This window comes from Cygnus atratus, chromosome 6, assembly GCF_013377495.2.
Source record: "Cygnus atratus isolate AKBS03 ecotype Queensland, Australia chromosome 6, CAtr_DNAZoo_HiC_assembly, whole genome shotgun sequence".
In the NCBI taxonomy this organism is placed as follows: domain Eukaryota; kingdom Metazoa; phylum Chordata; class Aves; order Anseriformes; family Anatidae; genus Cygnus; species Cygnus atratus.
This window is the reverse complement of record NC_066367.1, coordinates 11,605,214-11,633,183: the sequence shown is the minus strand read 5'-3', so window position 1 is coordinate 11,633,183 and position 27,970 is coordinate 11,605,214. Positions and strand designations below refer to the sequence as shown.

At 54.3% G+C, this 27,970-nt stretch overlaps 1 protein-coding gene across 1 annotated transcript; it reads right to left on the bottom strand.

The window, feature by feature from the left end:
- Positions 1 to 5,233: 5,233 nt before the first annotated feature.
- COL6A1 (collagen type VI alpha 1 chain) lies at positions 5,234 to 27,729 on the bottom strand. Its single transcript, XM_035570367.2, has 34 exons — positions 27,496 to 27,729; positions 26,660 to 26,789; positions 25,547 to 25,747; positions 25,111 to 25,270; positions 24,791 to 24,913; positions 24,679 to 24,699; positions 24,503 to 24,523; positions 24,366 to 24,410; positions 24,052 to 24,105; positions 23,003 to 23,047; positions 22,879 to 22,905; positions 22,509 to 22,535; positions 22,361 to 22,405; positions 22,106 to 22,159; positions 21,444 to 21,506; positions 20,836 to 20,898; positions 20,631 to 20,720; positions 20,448 to 20,510; positions 19,180 to 19,242; positions 15,974 to 16,036; positions 15,379 to 15,441; positions 14,534 to 14,584; positions 14,414 to 14,449; positions 13,884 to 13,946; positions 13,317 to 13,382; positions 12,626 to 12,661; positions 11,962 to 11,998; positions 11,471 to 11,479; positions 10,474 to 10,607; positions 9,464 to 9,573; positions 8,998 to 9,181; positions 8,619 to 8,793; positions 8,068 to 8,097; positions 5,234 to 7,291 (listed from the first exon to the last, which is right to left on the bottom strand). Exons 1-34 carry the CDS (start codon positions 27,599 to 27,601, stop codon positions 6,681 to 6,683), a joined length of 3,069 nt encoding a protein of 1,022 aa, XP_035426260.1. The 5' UTR covers positions 27,602 to 27,729; the 3' UTR covers positions 5,234 to 6,680.
- Between the last annotated feature and the right edge of the window lie 241 nt (positions 27,730 to 27,970).

The window sequence follows — 27,970 nt, the reverse complement described above, 5'->3', positions numbered from 1 at the left end:
TTCTTTTTTTTCTTTTTTCTTTTTTTTTTCCAATGGAAAACTTACTCTGGTTTCTTGCAATTGCTGGGAGGCTTCTTCATTGTGTGCCCCCGGTGTGTCTGGAGAGCTGAAGGGCTTTCATTTTCTGCTTGTTCCAAATACTCCATTCAAACAGTCATCGCAGCCAGTCCCACCTCTTCTCACAGGAGCTAACATTTGTGTTGTTCACACTCTCAGCAGATCTGTTGTTGGGGGATGTGAAAACACCTGGCAGGAGGTGCCTCCTAATAATGAAAGGACTTGATGTAAAATGCATCAGTATCTTTGTACCTTATTTTTTTTTGACCATTTTGTTGTAGAGGATCAGTTTAGGACTTTGACTCTTTGTGCCAGCCCAAGACAAAAAATACTCGTCAACACATTGGAATTTCCCGTGGGTTGGAAATTCTGATTTTTTTTCTCCTTCAGCTCTTCTTGGCATCACCTCACCAACCTGACTGTCACTGTGCAGCATCCCAGCAGCAAGACAGACAGAAAACACGCTGTGCAACTTGGCTGAGCAGGAAGGAATCTCTGCGGCTGGTGTCTGACATGAGGAGACAGCCTCATGCGAGTGCTAATGTCATGTTTCAGAGAGATGGAGAAATTGCAAGCTTACAGGTGTCGCGATTTTCAAGAAATCCAGAAAAGAGATCAGTGGGGTGCACAGAGGTGACCAAGAAGTTGTGCTCCATGAGGGCAAAGGAGCTGTAAAACAGTACAGCAGCCAGGCGCCATTTCTGCTATAGCAAACAGAGGCTCAGCTTCGTTGCCATTTTGACACTAATCCAAAGGAGTGTCCAAAGCAGGTTTCTTGGCCCCAGGACACAGTCAGAGGGCAGCACAGTCTGTGCCTGTGTTACAGGCGAAGAAGGACTGTAACACGAAACACTAACTCATCTTATTTCAAGAAATAATTAATCTCCTTTTTTTTTTTTTTTTTTTTTTTTCACCCAGAAAAGAGTACTATAACCCAAAATTGTCCTTGGCCAGAAAAGAATAAGAAATCTCTCCAGAAGCATAGCAGGGGTAGGATGTGTCTGCATTGCCTCCAGCTTCTGTTATTTCATTCTTTTTCCCTTTTAATATATATATAACTATCAAGAAGAGATTCCCCAGCTGTGTTTTTTGCTTGGTTCAGCAGCTTGCATGTTAAACACCAACATTTCCAGTGGGATAAATGACAAAGACAAGCAGTGTTTCCTGTGGGTGCCTGAAGCAATGGGTGGGATGGGGACTGATGCTCTGCTGAGACAGGCCAATGGAGTAGCTGCAGCCATGTCTCATGGGATAAGTTGTGCCGTGCATTTTGTTCCCCGCTGGAAAGGCCGTGTAGCTGTCTCAGTGTGCTTCACAGGAGGTTTGAAGGCCCTCAGGTCTCCAGGACTTCTCTTAGCTGCTCCCGTGTGCCTGCAACGCCCTGGGTCCACAGCATCTCTCAGCAGAGTGGAGCACTTTGAGTGGGTTTGCCTTACGGCAGGGTTAGCAGGTAGCTGAAAATGAGCACTTGCATACCAAGTTGCATGCAGTTACTAAGCAGAATGAGAAGTTTGCTATCAGCAGCTCAAGCTTCTGCAGAATTAGCTGTTTTAATAGCTCCTTTTGCCAAGCTTCTGTTTGTGAACTGGTTTTCCTCACCCCCAAAGATCCACAAGTGTGAGAAACTAAATGAAACAGAAAGACAAAAAAAAAAATTAAACAGCAAAAATTGCTCATTTCAGAGGTATATCTACAGTCCTCTGGAGTCCTCTCTCTTTGCTTCTTGGAGTGGCAGCTGCTGGGCCAGCTGGCTGTGGCTTCCCTCCTGCCATATGCCCTCCAGAGCTTTTCATTGCCACAAGTCTCAAGAGCTCTTCTCCAGCTTGCTGTGGGTGATGCAGGTATTAGGCCGATGCGACATATTATTTCTGCAAAAAGTAGGGAAAGCATAGACTGTGTACCCAGCCTGGTCTCCTGACAGACACTGAGGATGTAATTTGAGGGGAAAGACCCTGGCAGAGCATGCTTATTGCTTGCTTCTTGCCTGTAAGCTTGGCTACAGGCAAGCAAGGAAGACACTGTGAAGAGCCAATCCAAGATTCATTGTTTACCTAATGAACATCTTCTCAGCCTAACCAGAACACTACAAGCAGCTAATTTAGTCCAGTTACAGATACTTATAATCCAAATGACTTAATTCTCGATGGGAATTAGCAGTAGCTGAAACTGCGATAGGCAAGTCTCCCAGAGCCATGCCACGTGATGGTCCTGCGTCCCGTGCATTGCTAGGGGAGGCCATCAGCTTCTCAAGTCCTTTACCTGGAGAAGGACAGTGATGGTACTGTGTGCTGGGGGCACGTCTTCCTCCATGGTCTTGAGTTCACTCAGAATCTCTTTTGTGTGTCAATCCTATATTTCTTAATGGGTTACAGCCTTTCCTCTGCTCTTTGCCCACAAGCTTACATGGTGGAGAGCCATGCAATTGGACAAACACAAAACAAAACTCAAACTAAAACGCATTTGAGAATAATATAGTTAAAACAAGCCCCAAACATAGGATAAGCAAGAGGCATTTGAACATTTGAACATTCAGTTATTTTGCTAGAGGCTAGACAATGGTCCTCTGCTCCCTAGACAAATTGTAGGCACTGAAATAGCTATTAAATAATTTTGAATAAGCAGTTCAAAATCATCCTAGAGCAGATATTTATTGTCATACAGCTTGAGGTCTTGCACCAGCATCATTAACAGCAATTTGGCTGAGCTACAGGGCTGCAGGCTGTGGGAAGAGTTGCCCTGACACGCTTGTGAAATGGTCTCAAACTACCAGCAGCAAGGAAGGAGCAGACAAGCCCACGGAGAAGAGGACTCCTTTGCAAGGACTGTTCTCAGGAGTGATAGAACTCTTCTGCAGCTGGCTGCACCAACCTCAAGGCCTGTTTGCAATCTCTCCCCCCCCCCCAACTTTCTGCTTTGTCCTTTAGGATTGCAGCCCTGTGCTGTCCCAGCCTGCTGTGCTGCTGGGATTTTTTTCATGTGTTTTTTCAGGGTATGTGTTTCAGGAGTCCCATCAGACTGATACAGCAGCCTTGGAGATGCCCTCCTCCTCAAGCCATCACCTTCCCACGAAGGGCTGTGAATCAGCATTGCCTCAAATGAGGAATGTTTAGTCAGAGGAAAACACAGAAATACGGCCCAAATTCTGTCGTTGTTACATAAACCCCCTTGCTGAACATCTGGAGAACATCTGAAGTTTAACAAAGCAGGCCTGCAGGCAGAGGCATTTTTGGCTTTCCTTGTAATGGAAGCATAAAAAATGAGAATGAAAGAATGGGAGTAAATATAACCAGAAATGGAAGACAAAATGGGCCCACAATATAGGGGCCAACTCTGGCTCAAACACTTGACAAGGGCTCCTGCGATCCTGCCTGGACTGCACACAAGCATGGGGAGAGAGAAGGCAACGGACATAAATGCCACACGTTGGGTGCTGCTGGAAAATCCTTGCTGGTCCCTGTTTTCTGGGGAAGCCAGCTTCCCACCAGGTCCTGTTTAAAATGGAGCTTCTTCTGGGCAAATGGCAGCTTAAAGGAAATGCTCAGATTTTCTCATGGGAAAATTGACAAACACTTCAAAACCGAGACTTGGAAACCGACAGTTTTTGCTGGTTTGGGATTTTCTTCCACGTTTCATAAAAGTGAAGAAGCAATGGCATGGTTAAGGGTGAAAAGAAGCTCATGGAAGCAGGAAAAATCCCTCCTGCCACCCTTTATATTTTCAGCTTAAAGCAGACAAAGTGTTGCAACCAGCCCAAGAGAACAGCGAGTTTTCCCCAGCTTTTCCTAGGTGTCTCTTACATTCCTGCATTTCATGTGGCCTGGCGGACAGGGGTGGCACAAAGTCTCTTCGAGCCCCTGGAGAGAGGCTGAGCATCCCTCGGGATAAGGGGCAGCCTCGTCCCCTTCCCCACTGCCCGCAGCCTGCTGCTGTGGCTGCGGCTGAGCATGTGGTTCCTATTAGTGCAGGGAGGGAGCCCGAGGTGGGGGGGGTTTCAGGCCTTTCCAGCCCCCAGCTCTGCTCCTGCTCCTTGCCATCCCTGGTGCTGGCTCCTGCCCACCCTCTGCTCTGACCGCCCCCTCAGCAAGCTCCACGGGCAGCAGTGGGTAGGTGGTGCAGTCTTTGTACCCTGCTCCCCTCCTTCGCCAGTGAATCATGCAGAGGATGATAGCAGGCCTCAAGGAATACTTCTGCTACAATAGCAGCCTTTATTAGTGCAGACGTGAAGGTTTTTTTCCTAGTGTTCTGGGGAGAGGACGGCAGGACATCTGATACAAACGCCTCTGGAGAGAGGGCACCACGCGAAACGCAGCCACACTTGGAGGCTCCCCAGAGGTGCTCCTCAGAGTTTCCAGCTGTGACCAAGGTGTCCCCAGTGCTGCCAGGGACCCTGCACACATCAGCCGAGGTGCTTGGCCAAAAGAGGGCATGGCTGAGAGGAGAACGTGAGACAAGGGAGGGAGCAAGGCAGAGCCTCTCTGCTGCAAAAACATGACATGAATGCAGCCCAGTGCCTGGGGAGTGAGTGGCTTTGGGTGCATGTGAAAAGAAAGGTCACAATGAGCCCCCAGGACATACAGCTGTTCCCAGGACAGGCACATTTTAGAGCTGTTTTTGGCTGTAAAACAGATGTCTAGGCAGCACCAAGGCTGGTAAAGCTGGATGAGATGTTCAATACCTTCACCACAAGCCCTGTCTGTCGAGCAGAGTCCCCACCTGCCCGGAAAATGAGGCACTAAGGATAGACCCCAAACATAAGGAGAAAGCAAACACGGATTACTTTTTCACCTGATGGTCTCCATCTCTGCACCAGCGAGGAATGGTCTGCTGGAAAACGGCACCAAGCTGTGCAGTTTAGGAACAGACTGTGGGACGTCACAGAACAAATTGCAACCGGAAGAAAAATAAGCACTTCCCTTCTTTTCAGAGCTCAGTACTTTTCTATACCATTTTCAAATGTACTAATTCATAGATTAAAATAATCCACAGGATTTCCCAAATCCATAGCGTTCAATAATATCCAGATTTGTGAAGTAAAAGCAATTTTCTCTTTTGTCTTGTATAATTTCATGTGAGAAGTTCTGCTGAAGTCCTCCCAGATCGCAGCAGCCCCTATTTCACTGAGTGGCTTTAAAACCATTCAGGAGCTTCTGAAATTCAAGACAGACAAGCTTCCAACAAGACTGTGGAAAACAATTTATTTGACAAATTTCTGAAGTGGACAATTTTAGTAAAACACAGGCATAAAATAAAAGTAACTTGTACAATGGATTTCTGGATACAAAATAAAGAGTTTGGGATGTCAATACCTGGCAATCACTGTTGCTTTCTCAGAAGCGCATGAATTCATAGCAAGAGCACCAACAGAAGCACTGAACAAAATCTCACCCAGCCAAACCACATCTTCAGTGCGGTCGTGGAAACAACTGTGTAAACACCAAGGGCCCACATCACCCATGTAGTGATAGCACCTTTGTCAGTATATCTGTAGGGTGTGATTCAAAGCCCCTGGCAGATAACGGCAGCCTTTCCCTTGACTTGGCTGGGCTGTGGAGTAGGCCCTAATTCAATATATAGTACAGCTAGTGGGTTTCCCTAGGGCCTAAGTGTCTAACTCCTAGATGGTCCTACAGAAACGGTATGCCCACAGGGAGCTCGCTGGGAATTAGACAGCTTGGCACTTTTGAAAAATAAAAATAAAAATCCCACTAACTGGGCTCAGAGAGATTTTCCAGCATGGAGTTTGGACCATAACGCAAGTCATCAGGTTACTTATGAGGTTCCTGGTTTCGCTGTAGGACCATGAAACTGGTTAGTGAAGGAGCGCGGTTCTGTAGCTTCTTCGTGGGTTCCCCCTCCCCAGTGGCTGCTGTGCACCTTTCTCTCAGCCGGTGCCCAGGCCCCTGCTCTGGATGGGACTGTCAGCACTGAGGTGGGCTCCACCACTCATCTCCAGCCCATCACTGAGGGGTCTGTGTCCCATCCCGAGGCACAGGAGGTGCTTGGAGATGCTTCCAACACCACCTAGTGCGCGGGTGGCTCAGGTAATGAAGTCCAGCCCTTCCCACTCACAGGGGAGATGTGAATCACGCTTGCCAGCTGGGACAACGATCCCCTCTCAAAGCCTGCTGAAGTGCTGAAGCACGGCCTTGGGTTAGGACCATTGTGAGCTGGGCAAGCACTCAGCTGACATATGAATGAAAGAGGCAAATGAAGAAAAAACCCTGTACCTAAAAAGGGCATAATCAACCTTGCAAGACCAAGCAAGTCCTTAGTGGTGCAACATTCCTCATCCTGGTTCTTTTTTCGCAAAAAACAGTGGGATGAGGTTGCTTTTGGTGGGGCTTATTGCTAGGTGTACTGGTGTTTGCCGGCTGCAGGGAGCAAGGCATGGGCAGTCACAGGGCAGGGAGGCAGCTTGAGGCTAAGAGGAAGAAGTGCAGATGAAGAAGCAGGTGGAGAAGGAAGGGGACTGTGCACAGACAGGCTGTGGCACGACAGCTATCTGTATAGACACGAGTTCCTCAGGTCGGTCAAGAATACTGTTAATTTTTTTGCTTTTGTTGTTTTTCATGTTTAGGTGAGAGAGAAGCAGGCACGGCCCTGGTAGAAACCCACGCGGCTGCTCAGTTAACAGCTATCTTCCTGGAGACAGTTTGGTAGAAGACGCCACGCAGCAGGGAGGTGTAGTCGGGCACGCGGAACAGGTGGCGCTCCCCGTAGGCAACGTCATAGTCTGCGCTCTTCCCTGTGACCAGGACACGGATGTTGGGCTCGTTGACTTGGCTGCCCACAGCCAGCACGTAGATCTCGATACCAGCCTGCTGAACCTCCTGCACAGTCCTCTCGATGGCCCTCGCGGTGATCCCCTGAGAGTTGCCGTCAGAAAACACCAGCACCTTCTTCTTTGCCCCAGGACGGGAGGAGCGCTGGTACAGCCTCATGATGTACTCCAGAGCAGCGTTGACGTCTGTGGCATCGTTCATGAACTCCATGTTGTCGATGGCTTTGGCGATGACCGTGTAGTTACGCTGAAACGGGACTTCGACCTTCTGCTGGGTTTTCCCGCTGTACTGGACCACCGCAACGCGCACAGAGTCTTCGGCTGGCTTGCTGGCCTCCAGGAACCGCTCCGCCAGCCGCTTCACGAAATTCTTGGTGGTCTCAAAGTTCTTGCTCCCCACGCTGGTGGAGCTGTCCACCAGCAGCATGATGTCCGCCAGGTTGGTGAAGGTGACTGCGTGGGGTCACAGACCCAGGGTTTGTTACGCTGCTCTTCTCCTCCCACCTCTTCCCGTGGGAAGCTGGTGTAGTCACCAGCTGTCTCACACGCTTCCTGCTTTGCTAGACTTAGGAAATCCCCAGCCTGTGGGGATTTGCTGCCTTGGTTTCCCCTACCCCAATGCTGTCCTACACTTGTCCTTTTACCCCTTCATTCTTTCTTTTATTTGGTTTATGGCAGGCTGCATTCCCAGGTACTTATCTGGCTTAGATAATCTAGTGACTCTTGTTATTTAATTCAGCGGATGTTTTCCTTGACTTACACTGTCCCTTCTTGGAGAACCATGTCATCTACTGAGGCTGGCCCGTTTCCATGATGAGTCTAATGATTGTATATGCTTCTGACTTTGAGATGTATCTGTCTACATTCCTCCCTTTTCAACCACCTTTCCCAAATATCCTGCCACAGTGCTGATTTTCCTGTGTGCTCCTCCTGCCGTATCACAATAGATCTCATTACTTCCCTCATCTAAAGCTTGCAAAGTCTAAATCTGGCACGGGCTCCTGTCCAGGCCTGAGGCACCAGAGAAACCATTGTCCAGGCTTTTCGCACCCCAGTGCCCCAGGTGTTTGGGCTGGGGTATCCACGAGGGACCCTCTGCGTGCCTGGCAATGTTTGCTCCTGCAGCAGAGCCCAGACTCTGCGTTCCTACGCACACCAGCTGCCAATTCCCACACCACAGCACCCACGAGCCCTTTGTGTGCTTTATGGCATGAAGAGCAGGTACTCACTTGGGCAGGTGTAGTCTGGACATTTCTTCTCTGTTAAGAAAATTAAAAAGAGTAATGTTAGCAGCTCACCTAGGAAAATTGCTTCTTCTGTAGCTCAGCTTCCCACAGAGCAAGAGTAGGGAAAAATGCTCACCTCAGTTGCGGCCACATTGTGCAAGGAGTTGTGCAAAGCTTATGTGTGCACCGGAGAGTGCAGAGGTGTGTGCTTGAAAAATGCTGTGGACAGAGATGTCCTGCAGCGGGTGAGGACTTGGATATGGCTGCGAAGTGTTCTGAGACATGAGACATCCTTGCTGCTCATTAACTAAACCTTGAATATCATTCTCTTCCCTCAATGCCTGAGCACAACTTGAGAGCATGACCAGGGGAAAGCAGGGAGGTCAGCTTTCATCCCTCACTTTTTGGCTTCCACAACCCTCACTATGGTCCTTATTGTCTCCAGCCAGAGGCCTACTGCTTCTGCAGCTTTCTAGGAGCTGAGGAGCAAGACAACAGCCTGGGGCCATGGCATCCCGCACACCCAGCTGCCCCCGCACGGGGTTTTCACCCACCTCGACAGACATACGAGGTGATGTTCTGCAAGAAAGAGTCATCCAGGAGCTCGGCGTAGTTGTCCCTCTGAATGGACAGTCCTTGTCTTCTAGGCATGCCTAAACAAGCGATGTCGTTCAGTTGATCTGGGTTCGGGTTGTTCCGGAAAATGTCGCCTATCCCAAGGGAAACCACCTGCGGGAAAGTTAGAGTCTATCACTGGCGCCTAATGCATCCATAATCCTGAATGCCCATCACTGCATGAGACAGCTTGTAGTGACACGTGTCCTCCCTGCCCTGTCTTGGGTAGCAAAGGCGTGGAGACCCCCAGGGAGCCTCCACTACTCTGATGCACGGCCACTGCGTGGGTGTTCCCCGCCAGCCCCACCGTGCCCTTACCGGGGTGACCTCGCACAGAGAGGTCAGTGGGGTACGGTCCCGCAGCGTGTCCGAGCGTCCGTCCGTGATGACGATGGCCACGTTGTTGTTGGAGGTGAACCTCCGCAGCAGGTTCTCCTTGCTGAACTGCAGGGCTTCTCCTGTGTGGGTGCCCCCAGCTATCCATTTCAGGTTCTTAACTGCCCTGCAAGCACAGACACCGGTGAGCCTGCCGTCGCGCCCCATGGATATCACAGGGACAGCTGGGAACATGCGTATCGCTGACACGCCGACATGCTTGCAAGGCAGGGCAAAATCCTGCCTGCATGGGGCTTTGGGCAGGTAACTGGCAAGCTCCTTGGCCTCAGCACAACCTACAAAGCCACCATCCACTACAACATTCAGCATCCTTGCATTTGCAGGTGGTGCAGGCCTGGAGATGGAGGATGGGACATGAGCACAGTGTGCCAAGACCCTACAGACTCACTGTTTGAGTGCCCCGATGTTGTCTATGTTGGCATCCCCCATGGCCACCAGCTCCTGTGTGTTGTTGTGGCTGTACTGCACAACGCCCACTCGGGACTCCCCAGGCTCAAACTGTTGGAGAGAAACAGAAGCCACTTAGGGCCAGGTACCTCCAGGGGCCCTGGAGGGCTCAGAAACCTGCTGATAGTTTCATGCTCAATGTCCTCACGGTGGGCACTGCTGCTGCAACTTGGGGGCACTACTTATTCCAGACAGGAGCCCCTACAGAAGCAGATGCAGGTGGGGCCCAGTGAAACAAGACCCAAAACCAGGTTTCCCATCTCAGTGGTCTCAACACAAGCCATTGGCTATGCTGGCTGGCTAGGAATAGAACTTTTTTTTTTTTTTAAACAAAAACAAAAAACAACAAACAAACAAAAACAAGCAAACATGCTTTTCGTCTTCAATAGTAGTTTTTTCTGCCCAGTGCTAATGTTTCAGGCTTTTTACTGGTTCTTTACGAGCCAGAGACCCATGTGCACCCAAAGACATGTCCGAGAGCAGGTCATCATGTATTTACAGCCCAGGTGCTATGGATCACTCTTTTGGGCTGCAAAGATACCTTTTACTAATGTACTTAACTGGCAACCTTAATTGAAACCTGGGGGCAGGCAAGGCTGCCTGGGGCTACAACACCTCGTGTGTGATCTACTCCAGCCACCTGAAATGCTCATCAGAACAAGGAAGAGACCAAGAAACTGATTGGGCAAACAGTGAGCTGTCTGTTCCAGGGCACAGAGGAATAATTCATAGTTACCACAGAGTCTTGCTGCCCAGAGAAGGTGAAACACTTGTATTTTGGGACAACAAATTCTGCGAACTCTTCCTACAAATCTGGGAGGAATCGAGACCCACCCTGGTTATGTGCTTGAAGCTGAGCCTTGTGGAGGCTCTTGTGGAGTGGAGGCATCTCCCTGTTTTTCCAAGTACAGTGAAAAATAAATGCATCCTAGCACTCGGAGGAAATCTCACCTTCACGCGCTCATCCTTGCTTAGGCGGTCAATGACTTTGATGATGAAATCCTTGGCAATCTGGAAATTCTGCAGGCCAATGCTCTCTGAGCTATCCAACACAAAGAGGAGGTCGACGGGACCGCACGTGCACTCTGCAGCAAAGCACAGGCATGGAAAGGCTTGTGGTTCCTCTCTGAGCTGCTCTCAGAGCAGCATGCTTTGCAAGGGGGCATGCCCAAGCAAGAAGCTGATGTCTGCTGTTAGTCCTGAGTGGACCCACCAAAGCCCAGTGCAAAATTAAGTGGCAAAATAGCTGCATAGGAGCTTTGAGAGTCAGTTCCCTAGTTTTTCCATCTACTTTTTCTCAGCACCGGTTGTAAGACACGTAACATTGCCAAGCTGTGAGTACCCTTAAAAGGCCCAGTAACTATTTCCAAAACCCGTTTCCTCAGAAGCCTCCTCACTCCTTCCACTTGCCCAGCCCAGGCGGACAGAGGTGACAGTGGTGGGCTGGAGGAGGCTGACTCAGCTTGCTCTCCCCTCTTGCCTGTGGCTGAAGGACATCACGCACCCTGGAACCTTGCTTCAAGCTTTTGGCTTGCAAACCCTACCCATCCAGACAGTATCATGGAAAAAAAAAAAAAAAAAAAAAAAAGGCACATTTCTCTGCAGACCAGCGTGGGATTTGGGAGAAAGCAACAGAGCTGGATCCACACCATGCCCTGAACTGACTTCCCTCCCCACTGCAGAAAGGGTGGAGAACATCTGCCTACAGCCTTGCTGGCACAGGGCACCTCCACAACCGTTTTCCATGGCTGTAGGACCAGCCACAGCAGCTTTTGGAGGGGGGCTTACTGCCTTCCCCTGCCTCCCTCCTGCTCAGTCCTCATGGGCTCCCACCATCCCTCCACAGCACAAGGCAAGGAAAGGGGAAAAGGCAAGGGAAAGGGAGAGGAGGAAGCAAGGAGAAGCGCTAGCAAACATTTGCGGAACAACTTTGCCAAGTAACACTCACCACAGCAAGCTAGAGGAGAAGGGAGAGAAAGAGAGACCATTAAAATGTTGCAGATGAAGATTTTTCATAGACTAATGCAGAATGCAGGTCTGTGTTTCTGCAACACAGATTATCCAGGCTCCTGCTTGTTCACAGAGGTTTCCCTCCTGTTTGGCATGCCCAGATCTGTCTCCTGTTCCAGGTCATGATGCCTGACCCAAAACACTGCACAAGGCAGAGCTGTTTCTGCCCATACAACTGTATTCTTACTTAAATAAACAAATCCTGGAGGGACTGAGTAAATTGTTAGAGTGTAGAGCTCACATTCAGTCCCCTAAGCACCCTGTGCTCTTCCAGCACTTCATTACTGGCCGAGGGCTGGGACCCCCCTGCGGCAAGTCCCTGCTACAGCTCCCCCATGGCAGGACACGGGGGCCTTGGGGTGCTTGGGTGCCACCCCTCACCCAGCGAGGAGCCAAGCAGGGCAGGGGGAGCGGCACAGGGATACTCACAGCACATCTTCATGATGATGTCCAAGATTTCGCATTCCTGAAAACAGAGATGAAGAAACTCTTTGTGTATCGGCAGAGGCAGCTACATGGCCCCCAAGTGCTGCTGCCCACTGCCCCTGCTGTTGCTGTGTGCCTTCAAAGCAGATCCTGATCTGGGAACTAGTGATGTGCAAGTGGGGCTGCTCCCCTTGGAGCAGATAAGGGCTAGGCTTTGCCAGCAGTGAAGTGCACCCATTACACTGCCCTTGCAGAAGAAGTTGCATGGAAAGTCCCAGCTCACAACACAGCTTGCTGGACCTTTCCTCCATCCGTGGTGGTTGCTCTTGTTATGAGCTTACCACAAGGTGGGGAGACCTGAGTCCTGGTGACACCACGGTCAGAGCATGTCCTTGCTCAGTGGGCAAATGTCATGGCACTCATCAAAGCAAAGAGGAACGGCCAAACTGGGAATAATACCAGTCTTCCCACTTCCGTGAGAGCTGAAGTTTTCACACTGCAGAGGGGACTCACTGGTGATGGAAAGGAGGAAATCTGGCCAGTGAGCCTCACTAGGACAGTGCCAGGGGCAGCCACCACCTCGCCTGGGAGCACAAGGCTCCCCAGCAGCGGTCTCCAGAAGCACAGACCCAGCAAGCAAGCAGCGCTCTGATCCTGTCCCACTTACATCTGGTCCTGGAGGTCCCACAGGTCCGGGCGGTCCCTGTCAAACAGAAGCGCTGAGTTAGAGCATTTACAAGAGCAGGCAGTCCTATCTTCAGCGAGAGCTCACAATATCTTGCCAAGCAATGCAGGGGCTGGAAAAGTTGCTTGGCTTCCCAGATCCTGGACTTTGAGCAGGTACATCTGCCTGCTCACAGAGAAGGCGACCTGCCTCCAAGTGTGCTGCAGGCAGTTGGCACACACACTGTGTGTCTGCTGAGCTCTGCATTGCCCCCACAGCACCCAGCTGGTGGGTGCCTTTTGCTTTGGAGCTGCCTCTCCTGTAGCCTTCAGGCCAACACAAGCAAGCAGCAACTTAACACGGCCTGAAATGCTCTCACGTTCAGGGTGGCCACTCTGAAACTTTGCAGTCTGGTGCCTCGCCCTCACCGATCTTGGCTGCCTGAGAATGCTTTGTTCACGATAAGCACAAACAGCTTTGCTTTTTGCTCCAGTTTGGGATAAGCATGAAAGCCTGCAGAAGGGACTCTGCTCCATTCAGTGGAGCAATCACCTTCTACTGATTTCAGAGACCCACGCACAGGTTTTCCAGATGCTTTGCCCTGTTGTGAGCAGGGCCAGGCACAGCAAGTCTCCTACAGTCACATATATATGCTGTGCTGGTCAGTGCAAGCCCTTCCAGGATCCTTACTTACCGGGGGGCCTTCAGGACCCCTGTGGCCTTTTGCTCCTTTGCTGCCCCTGGGGCCAGGGGTTGGGTTCTGGATTTAAAACAGAAAAAAAAAATCACAAATCCACATATCAGAGTAAGGTCCAGCACCTTCCCCTTCCAGATGCCTGCTGAACCCTACTTAGTAATATTACCATGAAAAGGTTAACTGAGAATGCTATGCCCAACCAAGCAAGCAAGTTAGGACTTGAGAGGGCTGGGACAGGCACTAGGAAAATCTCTCTCCATGGGACAACGGTGCAGCAGAAAGCAAACATCAGTGCTATCTGGAAGCATACAACACCAAGTGCAGCTGACAGCCGCCTCAGCCTAACAGACCTGGAGGTTTGGTAGCAATAGGCTGTAGGATGCAAAGTGAACATCTAGAGAGAGCTCCACTTGCCATCAGATACTGCGCAGCAGCAAAGGGTGCTTGCAGTCTTACAAAACCTGATGGGCTCTTGCCTACAGGCAAGGTAGCTCTAGACCCAGCCCCAAACTCCTACACCGTGCTCACATAGAAAAATCATACAGCTTTATAGAGATTACTCACATCATTGCCAGGGTCTCCAGCTTCCCCTTCATCACCTTTAGGACCGACATAGCCTTTTGTTCCCTGAAAAATAACAGAGAAGAAGCTCCTGTATGGAAAGCAGTTAGTGAGATTGGTGCAGGGACCTTGTGAGAGTTGGCTTGGGGAGGAGGCAGAGAGCTATCTGTAGGCTCCCTAGCATCAAATTTCAGTGTTATTAAATAAGAGACCTCCTTAGGTGGCTTTCACTGTCATAGCTACTGTCATAGCTACTTCCACCCCCAGATGCTGGCTTTGGGGCTACGTCCGAGAGCACTCTACCCCGGCTGCTGTCCTTGGGTGTTATGACCAGTGCACCAAGGCAGGACACTTCCACAGGAAGCATCCACTGTAGGGATAGATGGGCATAAGATAAACAGGGTTCTGGGTGAGCAGGCTGCTTCGAGGGGCCCATTTCACCATGCAGCAGGCGAAGAGGCTCTACAAGCCAAACTACCACCAGAAGACACTGGCCAGGGTCTGTTAGGTGCAGGAGGAAGCAACACACTTACATTAATGCCAGGGTCCCCTCTGTCTCCTTGCTGCCCCTGGGAATGAAGAAAAGGAAGTATGTTAGGTCAGGCAAACAGAAATAATGGTATTGTGGTTTCAAAGCAGCACATAAAACTCACAGGGGCGCCTGGGAATCCAATCGTGCCGTTACCGGGAGGGCCATCCTCCCCCTGCGAAGGAAGAGAGAAATAGATGAGACAATGTAAAATGGTAAAACCACCACACAAGCAGACCCCTTGGATAGCACAGCAGAAGGATCCTGCCCTCTTTGGGCAGCCAGTCACCACTGCGAAGTGTTCGTGCAAAAAATATGTAATGGGTGGGTTGGACGCTGGTGCAGGCAGGTAGACAGGACATCCTGCCTGTGTGACCTGCAAGCCACTGAGGGGAAGCAGTGTCCCTCTTTGCTCTTCTTGCAGAGTTGTATCTAGAAATACCAAATTGTTTCATGTTAAATCCAGCCCAATACTGTTCTTCCTACCTCTTTTTCCCTGGGGCAGAAACCAGTTTTGCTGCGGTTCCACTACCTATCTACACACCCAGAGAGCACTTCAGCAGGGGTAGGAGGAACTGGGACACGAACTGCCAGTACATCTCTTGAAGAATAAATCTAGTTCTTTAATTTAAAGGAAAAAGGAGAAGAGCGAGCTGGGGCAGGGAGAAAGGGAAGCCCCAGAAGCTGTGGGTGTGACACTGTGCCTCTCAGAGATCAGGGATATGATCACAGGCTGGGAACACTGGGCAGTACGAGGGCCGCTGCTGGAAAGTACATCCCAAGTCACAGCTCTTTGAGCTTGTAGATGTGCATCACGTGTTCAAAGGAAGTTGCTTGCAACTTTTCCCAACACATCTTAGCTGTGTATGAGTGCTATTTCTTTCCTCTCACACCGGGACCATGCTGTGTGCAACCAGCCAGTTGTAGACCTTTTCCATGTTGCATGCAGTCACCACAAACACCACTCACCCTTTCTCCCATCAGGCCAGGATCTCCAGGCAACCCAGGTGCTCCAGGCAATCCCTTTGGGCCCTGGAAGGAGCAAAAGTAGCAGTCAAGCGCTGTTCAGCATCCCTTGGGCTGGGAAGATGATGCTTTCTGAGGCAACCTGCTACCACTGTCTTCCTGTGGTGCTATGGTCCCTTGCTTCCCACCTGAGACCAGCTCTGGGAACACAACTGGGAGGTGGGAAGGAGACCTCATCATTCAAGCACAGCAGGCATGAGCTGCCCAAGCTCATCACAGGAGATGTTTTGCACCCCTAGCTTCTGCCAGAGGAAGGGCAAACTGTAAGGTGAAGCCACGTCACTTGTATTGCAGCCATACCATCCCCCTGGAATGTCCTCTGGGAGGTGAGGAAAAAAGTGGTCACAGCCTTATAGACCCACCAAAAAATGCCTTGAGGTGTCTGACAGGAAGCTAGCACCTAGTTTTTTTTTTTTTTTTTACCAACAAAGGGTTCCTAAGACCTGTGGGAGCTGGGGACAGCCCTAACGGGCAGCATCTCCTGCTTTTCCCTTAATTCCCTCCTCCCGAGAAGATGCCATAATGAAGCAACACTGACCTCATTGCCGCGGGGGCCGTCGTCTCCCCTGTAGCCCTTGGGTCCTGGTGGTCCAGGTTCACCCTAGGAGAACACAAAGAGCTCTCACCACAGGGCTTTGCCCTTGGCATTGCCCATGCTGGGAAGGGCTGGTCTTCTCATTTCAAAGTGTGGTGGGTGAGAGCTGCCACCCCCTGCCTCGCACTCGTTGGGGGTCACCTCCGCGGAGGAGAAAGGCTCTGTTGGTGGGGGTCAGCATGGTGCGGAGGTACTGCAGGAGGGAGGCCTGGCGGGGAGGAGGCTGGGGGAGGCAGGCTGGTACTTTCCAGCAGTGGGCTGCACGGTGGCATCGCATTGGTGTCCCTTGGGCAGAGAACGGCCCTTGGTGGGTCACATCACCCTGAAGGTGTCACAGAAATTCCTCTGTGGGGGCCCTGCCTATGCCTTGGACTTGCTTGGCGGCAGCCAGGCTGACGGAGGCCCTTTCATGGCTGTGGGGAGCTTCTGTCCTCAGGAGGCTGCAGAGCTGTGGCAGCATCTGCTGGAACAGAGCAAAGCTGTCACTCTGCCACACCCATACAGGCGCTGGCCCCTCTGTCCACCAGCTGCAGGGCTGGCCAGAGACATCCAGAGACAAGAGGCATGAGGAAAGAAGGTAGGGAGAGAAATTTTTTTTTTTTTTTGCCTTTAAGATCTCCAGAAGATGTCCAGGGGAGGCCCCTCACTTTCTGCTCAGTGCCATCAGCACTTTGCATGGTTTACTTGCCAGGAGATTGGCAAGGGTGGCAGGTCACGGCTGGGTAACAATGCAGCTCCGAGTGCCCAAGCAAGGCAGCCCCATGTGGAGCTGGTGTGTGGCCAGTCCACAGCTGGTGGAGGCAGAAGAGATGTTCTGTATTGCTGAGGTTTTTGGGGAGCAGGACGTTGTCTTTGCGTGTTGCTCAGTGCAGCCCAGCTTTGCAGCCGCTGTCTCTCACCACCCAGAAGCTGAAGAAGCACAAGTCCTGTCCAGCCACCCCTCCTGCTCCTCTTCACACACCGTTCTTCCAAGGAACAGCACACAGAGGACTTCAAAATTACGTAGTGCAGTGCAGAGCACAAGGCAGCCTAAAGGCATGTGAACCTTTTATCTGCACAAAAGCCCCAAAAAGGGAAAGCTGGGAGGGAGGGGTGGGAGCTCATGACCATTCACATCAGCCAAAGCTGGATCCCGGACAAACTTGGCTCACATTGGCTGTAGGTGGCCTGTGTAGCAAACAAGTCCAAACCCCTTGCAGCCCTGTAGGGGTTTGTGAAGACATAGGATTTGGAGTTGGGAAGTCTTTAACAGCTCCCTGATCGCTTTCCTTGTGGGTGCAACAAGAACTGCAGGAGGAATGGGCACCACAACCAGGAGGAGGTGGACCACCAAACCTGCCCAGAAGGTCAGGGACGAGAGCACAGACCTTTAGCATCTCTCAGACAGAAGGGGGGTGAAACAGGGCCGCAGGTTAGTGGGAACCCTTTCTCCTTGCCAAGCGAAATGCTCTCCTTAGAGAGAGCCAGAGCTTGCAGATAACATGGCTTGAAAAACACTCGCGTTTGCCAAAGTCCTTCCCTTGCCCAAGCCCAATTACGCATTCATTTTTAATTTGGCCAAGCAAAAACATTTTTTCCCTGGTTTATGGAAAAAAACATCTTTGCTTTGCAACTGCTTTTGAAATCTTGAAATCTCCCTGGAGTGAGAGGGGTGCTGGGGCGGCCGCAGTTCTGGGGAAGGCACCCGATCTGCTGCTGTGGCTCTGAGAGGTGTGCGGCCGGAGTTCGGTGCTCTGGGGAGAGGAGGCCGGGTGACAGCCTCCTTCCTCTCTTCCCTGCCAGTGACGGTGGGCTGGAGGCAGGATCTTGCCCAGCCTGGTGCCCCAGCATGCTCACATCGCTTTGACCCCCGGGCTTGTATCACATCTCCGCCTGAACTCTGTTTTCTTCTGCCTCAAACCAGGAATGAGCCTCCCTGCTCAAGGCGAGCGGCTCTGGCCCTTCCTCCTCCGCTGGTGCCAACCTGCAGCACCAGCCCATTGCACGCACACACCCAGCAGCTGCCTTCCAGCCAGCAGCACCTCCCACCTCAGCATCCAGCGAGCTGGGTGCTGCCAGACACTCCTTGGTTGTGGAAGAACTTAGCTCAGCTAAGGACAGAAGGATCTGGGCGAGTTCAGTGCTCTTCGTGAGCACAAGGCAGGCTTGAGGGCAGCTCTGCCATGGGGTGGCCCATGCTGGGGACAGCATGAACCCAACAGCAGCCCCTTGGCAGCAGTCCCATGCTACAGATCTCCTTCAGGGCTCTTCAACAGTTGGTCAACCACCTTTGTCCACATGCTGGTCTTCGTGCTTCGCTTGGGGCTCCAACAGAGTGGGAACATTTATCTCAATACTTCCCTATCTCTTGAGCTCCATTGAAACTGTAATGATGTAGGAGGGGAGTTGTCCCACGAAGCCCAATCCAAGGCTTTTATCAAAGCATGCTTGCTCAGGTGGGAGGACCATTCTGGTTATTGCAAACGGTGCTATCTCCAAGGAGAGTTAGCCAAAGGAGTTGACTGGGAGCTGAGTACGACTCTGGGAGGAAGGAGCCTTTAACTGTGCAATGGGCAGAAGCCCTTTTTAGGCTGGAGGTAGCCAGCTCTGCTCTGCAGAAAGCCAGTGGGTTCTTGGGGTGTACAAGGACAAGTGGACCCCAGAGCAGGAGGGTTGGACCTCACAGTGAGCAGACTTGAGGAGCAACTGGCTTTGGAACAGACCGTCTGCAGATGTGAAGGGTGCCAGTGACACTGCGAAGGCCCCGCTAGGCTGTCCTTGCTCACATGCGATGCCTTATCAACTCGCATGACCAAGGCAAACAGTGTCTGGCCCCAGGCCTGAATATTTGGTGCGCTGCTGCAGCTCACACTTGCCGGTTTCCAAATCTGTCTGTCAGATGTGTTGACATCTGTTTCCACAGAACTGGGAAATGACCTAGAGGTTTCTCTGTCCCCAGCCTTGCAGCCAAGTCTCCATTTTCTAGCTCTGTTCATGTCCTGGGTTCTCTTAAGAGATTCTGGCCCCTCTGCACTGGCTTTGCTGCCTGGCCTGGAAGGTGCCGAGACCTTGCCCCAAGATGCTGTGGCACCAGTTAAGCCCAGTCTGCAGCCTCCTTGCTCCCCCATGCACTCCCACGGGGGAACCAGAAGGCTAAACCAGAGCCTTACCTGGTCACCGGGTGGTCCGAGGGGTCCTTCCCGACCTTGGTCACCGGGTGGCCCAGACTCTCCCTGAAAACACACACAGAGGGCATGAGAAATGGAGAGGGGCATGCGTAGGATGTGACGGGTCCTGCACACAGTGGGCAGCAGTGGAAAACCTGACCGTGGGTGCTTTTGCAGCGTGCGCTGCAAGACAAGCATCTTTGTGCAAGGCACTGCTCTGCCTGCAGCTCTGCTGGGAAGGGAGGTGTTCAGAAACTTCCCGTGAAGGTCGCACCTGACTTAAAACATTGAGGAAAGTGGCTGGACGCTTGGCAACCCAAAGCTCTCGTTTGCAAGCTAGAAGCTCCCGTATGCCTAAGCCAAACAGTAAATACGAAATAACTTCCAAAGGGCCCTGGATGCTGGTGAAGTTTCTGGCAAGGTTCCTGAACCTCGTGCTTGAACTAAGACTTGGAATGAAGCAGCCCACCGTCTGCTGAACCATTTAACTCCAGGACAGTGGCATGCCTTCATCTCCCACGCACATCTGCCCCGCACGGTGATGCTGCTGTGGTTCCCCGAGCAGAAGTAGGGAAGGGGAGGCTTCCAGCTCCTGGTTTCTTTGGCTTCACGCAGCCCCACCCCACACAGCCCCAGCCGCTTTCTCCCCAGCAGTGCTGGGGCAGGGCTGGCCGCCTGCCCAGATGCTGCTCCTGGATGCCCTGGCCCTGCTGCCCCATGCAGTGGTGGCATGCTGGCACCTCCGACATTTGCCATGTGTTTTTTCATCTGTCCTGTCCCACTGAGGGCTCCTGCTCATCCTTCCCACACTCACGTTGGGTGACTCAGCCCTGGCAGGCACAACAAGTACTTTCCTAGTGACTCCCCCCCGGCTGGCACAGCACTCACCTCTGGCAGGGGTGTCCTGTCCTCACCCAGGTACCCTGCCTGCCACTGTACCCCCCTTGCTGAGTCCCCGGTGCCTGCACAGCCCCACCACACCCCGAGGAGGACATCTTGCTGCTTTGCTCTCCACCAGCTGCTCCATGCCTGCTCTTGGCTCTCTGGGCACGCTCTGGGTTTTGGCTGCTTGCTGCTCAGCCACGAGCATGAAGGGACAATTGCTGGGGATGGCATCAGGTCCCCACCAGGCTGGCAGGTGCATGCACCAAGCTTGTCCACTGGCCCACAGGCTGGCCAAGGCAGCCACTGGCCACCTATTTCAGCCCTGGCTGCCCAACGTGTCCCCGTCTGCACGCAGATGCCCACAGCTATCCCCCGGGAGCAGTTACCGGCTCTCCTCGTGGACCGCGGTCTCCTGGCGAGCCTGGGGGGCCTCTTTCTCCATTGCTGCCCTGCAAGGAGATGGTGGGAACACAGGTTCAGGACCCACTCCTGGTCCTGCAAACCCCACCTTCATCGCCCGCCCCAGACCTCCTCCTCCTCTGTGGGTCCCAGCCCCTGCCCGTGCTTACCCGCTCTCCAGGAGGACCATCCACGCCCGGGGAGCCCTCGTCCCCTGTCTCCCCTGTGGGTCCAGGCTCACCCCTGTTGCCAGGAGCACCCTGCACGAGCAAGCAAGACAAATCAGCATGTTTTGGAGCAAAGCCCTGCGTGCCAGCGGAGCCTTGGGCAAGCTCAGCTCTGGGGCTGATTGTGGAGTGGGGACCTCGCACCGACCTTCTCTCCAGGGCTGCCGGGGATCCCCTGCCGGCCAGGCTTTCCATCTTCCCCGGGCTCCCCCTTCACAAGGACACAACAAGACAGGGTGGACCAGGACACATCAGTACCAGCGGGTGGGTTTCGGCCCCATGCTGAGGAGGCTTGAGCCCCCCTTTCCTCCACAGCTCATGGAGGGCCCCAACCCCATCAGGTCCCTCCGTGCCCCCCCTCCAGGTGTGAGCCACCATTTCAGAGCAGCCCCCCAGCATTTTCAGGCTGCTTGTGGAAGGCTCGCAGGCACCTGCAGGAGCAGCCCGGAGTGTGCCATGCACAGCTCATGTCTTGCCAGCCTGGCCTCACCGAGGGCGAGGGGCAGCATCCTCCAGCAGGGCCTCACCCCCAAGCAGTATGAGGAGGCCAGCGATGGGTCCGTCACCACCTCTCTTGGCTAAACCTGGGCATCTGCCTCTCCTGGACAGCCCCTTGGGTTTTTCCCCGTCTCCAGAAAGGGAGAGGGACTTCTTCTTCTTGAAGGTGGGAGTCTGCCAAGCACCGCTCCTCCCGCGCCTGGCTGGGCACACCAAGGGCAGCCCCATGGCCCTCCTGGCTGGGTACCACGGGCTCACCTTTCCTCCCTTGGGTCCGTAAGCACCGGGATCACCCTTTGGTCCGGATGGGCCTTGAGTTCCCTGTTGAAAGCAAAGAGCAGCGTCACTGAAAACTAATCCAGCAGCACTACCTGCAGGAAATGGCATGGAGAGAGCATCCTGGCTGCTTGACCCCCAGCCCCTCGGTGGGGAGGGTGGGAGGGACGAGTGCTTGCCTATCCCATGGGGGTGGCACAGCACTCTGGCACTGCGGTGCTGCATGCATCAGACGGTGGCTGCTTTGGTGAAATGCTGCGGAACTGAGGGCGTTTCTGAGGAAATGGCAGAAAAGGTAGTTGCCGGACCACAGCGATACTGATGCCACTGTGGAAGTGCCATCCTGGGAGCAGAGAGAGCATGGAAATGAGCAGGCAGATGTGAAAGAACACAACTGCAGAGCAATGGTGTCCAGCACCCTCCAAAACATCCGCGATTTTCTGCTTGTCTGGGCACAGCAGCCTAAAGTTGCTTGCTGCTTTGGCACCCAGCTCTTCACGCCCGGCAGCCTCCAGCGTGCGGTGCGCAGCTCCCTGGGCAGCACAGGGAACGAGGGCAGTGTCCAGCAGAGCACGGGGATGGCTGCACATGCGGAGGTGCATTTCCAAGTATTTCCAAGCAAGGGGCACCCACGGGGTACATACGTCAAATCCGGGCGAGCCTTTGCAGCCAGGTAGCCCGGGGTATCCAGCTTCTCCCTGTGGGACAGACAAAGCAAGTGCTGCTGTGAGTGGTGCCTGCAGAATGCCCCTGAGCATTCCGGGCAGGGACATCCCTGCAGGGGATGAGCCCCAAATGGGGAACTGCCCTCATTCCTGGCCCCCACAGTGGTTTTGGGAGGTGTCTGGGCAAAATCCAGGGTCCTCAGGATGAGCAAAGGGCCCTGAGGGGAGGTTTACCTTCATGCCGTCGATGCCGTCGATCCCACGCTTGCCCTTCTCACCCTAAAATGCAGACAGGAAACCATGAAGAAGCAATTTGCAAAGACCCTTCCCCCCCCCAACCCCAAGCATTAATGGGGGAAGAATAAGCGGTGCAAAATCTGACCTTGGCTCCTTTGGCTCCTCTTGATCCCTGCAAAAGGAAGGAGAGAGGTCAGGCCCCACGTGGAGCAGACCCGTCCCCTCACCATGCTGCCATCCCCATGCCGGCTCAGCCCCAGGTGTGGGTGTTCCTACACCCCTGCACACCACCGGTGCCCCCGTTGTGCACGACAGTGCACAAGGCATGGTGCTTGCCTGCTCCCCGCAGTCACATCAGCCTCAAACTGGTTGTCTTGGCTGTATGCTGGTGCTTCCAGGGAGGATGGATGCACAGACCTGGGCGCGTACCCAGCCCCGATGCCAGGCAGCCCCAGTGTGCAGCCAGACAAGGAGGGGGGCACCAAGCCCCCCCCCCATGTCCTTGCTGCACTCACCTTTTCTCCTCGACTTCCTTTGTCACCCTAGTGATGAAAGAAGGGAGGAAAAACAGAGGATGAAGACACTGGCAGCACGTGGCCCATCCAGAAGCCATGCCTGCCACCCTGCAGCCCCACGTACCTTCATTCCTTGGTAGCCAACAGGTCCCATGTCCCCTGGCCTGCCCTGGAGGACAGAAGCACGGCGTTACGGAGGCAGAGGCTGGCGTGAGCCATCAGCAAGGGGTCCGGTCCCCCCGGGCTCTCCATTCACTGCCAGATCCACCTTGTCCCACACACACTTGCCAACATTTAAAACAAGATTTTGTAACACCTCTTGGCAAGACCCCCCTTATGGGACGTGTTTCTCGGCCCCAGAGGCCATGCTGCCCCCTCCTCCAGCCCTCTCCCTTGAACTCCTCCTCCTTTGTCTGGTCTGGTGGCATGGGATGCCTACAGGGGTGAAGGGGACCTGCTGGCACCTCCAGCATCCCCAGCCCTTCCCGGGGTGAAAACGGGGTGCTTGGGGCCATGTCATTTTGGATGAAGGTGAAGGGCAGAAAATCCTTGGGAAAGGAAAAAATGTGTGCAAGCCATGAGGTTTCCAAACCAGGCATGCACATGCTGAGTAACTGCACACTCATGTGTGTGGGAGAAACACATTTCCCAAAATAAACGTACCTAGTAAAAAAGGGAGGAGGAGGAAAATAGTTTCCTTATGCTATTAGCTTCTTATTTACTGGAGGTTTCCCCATAACACTGCGGTGCTTGTGTTGTCAGAGGACACAGGAGGGAGCCCGGGGTACACCCCGTGAGTCAGAGAGGTCTCCTGCAGGAGGGGCGGCTGCTTTGGGTGAGGAACAAGGAAGCCTTGTAGTACCAGAGGAGAAGAGGCTGCCCCGTGCTGTCCACGACACTGCCCACTGGGAGCCCTGGCCGATGCAAGGGGATGGCTCTGTGTCACCATCTCCCTGGGGACAGCTGGCTGGGACCCCACTGTGGCAAGGGGGTGGTGCCGGAGTATGGGCCAGTGACCTGTGGGGATGGTGTGGGGATGGGGAGTGCAAAGCTGGGGGCTGGCATCGGGTGCAGGTCCCCATTACCCCGCCAGTGAGGATGTGCCTGACGGCTCTGTCTGAAAGTCAATAAAAAGCCCCTGAGCAGAGCCACCAAGTCCGGTCCTTTACTTACGGGCTCTCCAGCCTCTCCTTTCGGACCGGGAAGACCTGGCTTGCCTCTTTCTCCCTGAAATACAGGACAGAAATAAAGTTGGCTGATCAAAGAGAGCTGACCATCCCCAGGAATGAAACAGGACTGCAAGGAGAGCAGGGGGGCGGTAGCAGCAATTCCCCGTGGATGCAGGGAGCGGAGGACCGAGGCCACGTGGGACAGCGGTTTCCACCACCTTGCCCAGCGGGGCTGAGGGCAGGGCTGGTGCATGTCCCGCTGGTCCCCGAGCATCCCCACGGAGCCCGTCCCTCTGCAGCTGGGGGCTGATCCCTCACCTCATAGCCTGGATCGCCGGGAAGTCCGGGGGGCCCTCGGGGAGGCTGCAGGAGAGATTCACGGGTTAGACCAAGCCACTGAGGCACAGGGTGGGGGCACGGGGGGAAGGGATGGAGGCCTCAAAAGCCTGACTCACCTGGCACTCGAAGGAGCAGCACTGCCCAAGGGAAGGAGAAAACAGAGTCAGTGGCAGTGGCAGCGCCATGCTTGGCACGGGGGAAGCCCCGAGGCTGGGCAGAGCGGTGCCACCAAGCCCCCGTGTGCCTGGGGGTGGCTGCAGGGGATGGGCACAGGACATTGGGGAACACTCACCGACTGCTCCATGTTGGCTTTCTGCAAGGCAAAAAGTGAAGAGAGGGGGGTTGTGAAGGAGGAGAGGGCCCAAGGTGGGGGCAGGCTGGGCGGGGGGACAGGGGGTGCTCACAATCATGTCGATGATGTTGTTGATGGTCTCCTCGACGTCGAGATCCCGGGTCGGCTTCAGGCTGGTGGCGGTGAAGTTGCGGCGGTAGGAATGGTCCGTGGCGATGATGTTGAGCCGCTGGTCCTAGGGGCGGGGGGCAGAGCAAGACCTGTGGGCACTCCTGTAGGGTGTGCCCAGGGGACATGCTGGGGACAGGCGTCCACTGGCCACCCTGGGGACCTGCATCAGCCCTCCAGCCCTCTGTCTGTCCCCAGCCTGGGCAGCTCCAGGCCCCATCCCCAGGCCAGCTGTGGGGAGCATCCCTGCTATGTGGTCCCTACCAGGTGATTGGGAGAGATGGCGACAGAGAACACTTTGATCCCCAAATGTTTGGCTTCATTGGCAGCATCATCCAGGCCACCACAGGGCTCCTTGTACCCCTCCAAGGGGTGTCCATCCGTCACCACGATCAGGTATTTATTCTCCTTGAGATGGGAGCCACTGCAAAGGTTTAAACACTGGGTTCAGTGCTGCAAAGGTTTAACAGATTTGGCTGGAGCGCCCTGGCCAGTGCCCCAGCTTGAGGTCAGGCATGCCTCATCCCAGCGCAGCCAGGTCGATAGCAACCTGCCACCCCAGCACCTGATTTGTGCCCAGGTAACCTCCTCCCCGTGCTGGGGACAGCTCCACACGATGCACGGGGATGTCCCAGCCACCACCCACCATGGTGCCTCTGCTGGGACCACCCCACCCTTGGCCCCGGCCCCACCACCGTACCCGATGAGCAGCCGCTCGATGCCCTGCTTTATGGCGCAGTCAGTGTGGGTGCCCTTCCCGATGTAGCTGATGGCTGACACGCTGTCCTTCAGCTCGGCCCTGCCGCTGGGCATGGCCGTGAGGTCCTTGATGAGCACCACGGAGTCGCTGTAGTGCAGCGCCCCGGCGTTCCACACCAGGAAGCGGTCGCAGCGAAAGTACCTGCATGGGGACATGGGGACATGGGGACACCGGGACACATGTCTTCAGCCATCTTCTCTCTGCCCATGAGGACCTGTCCTCAAACCTCCTGAGCATCGCTGTCCCCTCCATCCCAGCCCACCACACCGCACCCCAAGCCCACCACGCCATGCAGGTGGTGGATTCCTGGTGGCACCGTGGGCAGGTTGGTGGCTCACAGGGAGATGCCCCTGCAGTGAGCGGGGAGCAGCGAGGTGGGCACAGAGATGCTGGGGGTCGTGGGAAGCCCCATCCATCAGTCTGTGTGCTCACAAGGGGGTTCAGGACAAAGCCAAGCTCCTTGTTTAGGAGCCAGGCTGCATCGATGGGGGCCTGGCGGGATGTCCACAAGCATGAGGCTCCTGTTCACGTGGTGCTGACATGGGGTGGCCCATCCTGGCACCCTGCTGCTCTGGGGTTGGTGCACCCCCAGGTGCCCTCACCCTGGGGAAACCAGGGTTAGATTGAGGGTTGGTGGCTGCGAGGGTGTGGGCTGGGAGCAGCCTGGTGGGTGAGGAGTCAGAGAAAGGGCTGGGCAGAGGGGTGGAGATAGGGAACCCCACAGGGAGCGCCCAAAACTGTGTTCAGCGCCTAGGGGATGCAAAGAGGTTGCAAGGGGGCTTGCTCTGCGGGTGCCAGGTTTAGCACGGTGGGTGCCCTATGACCACACAAGCACCCACATTGTCCTGGCTCTGAGCATTGCTCTGGCCCTGCAAAATAACCTGATGGTGGGGCTGGGGCTGGAGCCGAGCCCGCTGCCCTGGGGTGTCCCCTTCCTCCCGCAGCCCTGCTCTCTTCCTGCTCCCTCTGCAGCACTTGCAGCATCCCCATCCCCCTCCGCTTGGCACAGCCCTGAGAGCCCACTCGGAAGCAGCGACGGGAGCTGCCGGGTACCTCTCTGTCAGCTTGTCGATGAACCGGTTGGTGAAGTCTTTCACTTGTGCCACGAGGTCCCCGAAGGGCTTCACCCTTAGGGCAACGCTCTCAGAGGTGTCCAGGACGAAGAACAGGTCCACAGGGCAGTCTGGGGGCAGGCAGAGCGGTGTGGCTTGGCATTGCCCCCCCCCCTGCGCCCCAGCTGCCCCCCGGCACACCCGCAGGACATGCTCTGGGAGGACAGCGTAGCTGTGCTAACCCCATGCGAGACACATGAGCATGCATGTATGGGTAAGATCATTCTTTCTCAGCATTTCTGCTTTGGCATTAATGGTGAGCTGGATTGCATCTGAGCACGTATCCGGAAAACGTCAGTTTGTGCATTCTTTTCCCCCATTTGCATTCAAACTTGCGATACCAGGATTAGTTATAAAATAACAAGCGGCTGCAACAAGTATTTATAAACAAACAAACAAGCAAACAAACAAGACCTCACAGCAACTACCACAACGAGAAATTAATGCTTTTCCAACATGTCCCGGCACAAATATCATTGCAGAGGAGAGCAAAGCTAAAAACGAGCCTCAGCAGCTGGTGCCCGGCCCCACGTCCTGCACAAAGCTGAACCGCCTCCGGCTGCCCCGAGCCCTCCTCCCCGACAGCACCTGGCCAAGGAGAACCAGCCTAAAATGAAGGCTACAAGCGGGCACGCCTGGCGGATGCTCTCCTGGCACATGCTGCCCTGCGCTGTGAGTGTGACTCTTCCCGAAAACTGCCGGCCGTGGGGAAGCTGGTGGCCCCCACACATCTCCGCTGCCCCAGGGGGAGCACCCGGGACTTTGGCCCCCGCTTACCTTGAGCCCTGTGGAGCCGGGAGGAGATGTCTTGAGCCCAGGAGCCCCCCCGGAGGAGGCAGGCATGCAGCAGCAGCAGCGCAAGGACGAAGTCGTGCAGCCTCATCTTGCTGGGTTCAGATTCCCATCGAGCTGGGGCGAGGGGGAGGCAAAGAAAGGGAAGGAGCCGACAGCAGCCAGGAGAGGCCGGGCTCCAGAGGTGGTTTCAGCGCTTGGGTCCCGGCGAAGGAAGAGCAGGAGGGAGGGCAAGTGCGAGGAGGAGACTCCGGCAGTCGGAGGAGGGACCAGCGGCTGCCAGCAGTGACTCAGAAGCGAGCAGACATTTCTCCTTGCCCCTCTTTGGGCTTGCTGCACCTCAGAGCGCTCCACAGCTGCCAAACCCAGGGGTCCTCGGTGCCCACCAGCATCCCCCTGCTAATGAGGGAACCCACTGTGGGGCATGCCTGGGGAGGTGGGCACAGCAGGGGCACCAGGC

What these genes read in the sequence shown, in the direction of transcription:
- COL6A1 (XM_035570367.2), bottom strand. Translation starts at nt 27,601, where the DNA reads ATGAGGCTGCACGACTTCGTCCTTGCGCTGCTGCTGCTGCATGCCTGC. An exon ending in ATCGAGCGGCTGCTCATCGG is followed by an intron (nt 25,271 to 25,546) that starts GTACGGTGGTGG and finishes AAACCTTTGCAG; the next exon opens with TGGCTCCCATCTCAAGGAGA. An exon ending in CACCTCGTATGTCTGTCGAG is followed by an intron (nt 8,098 to 8,618) that starts GTGGGTGAAAAC and finishes TTTTCTTAACAG; the next exon opens with AGAAGAAATGTCCAGACTAC.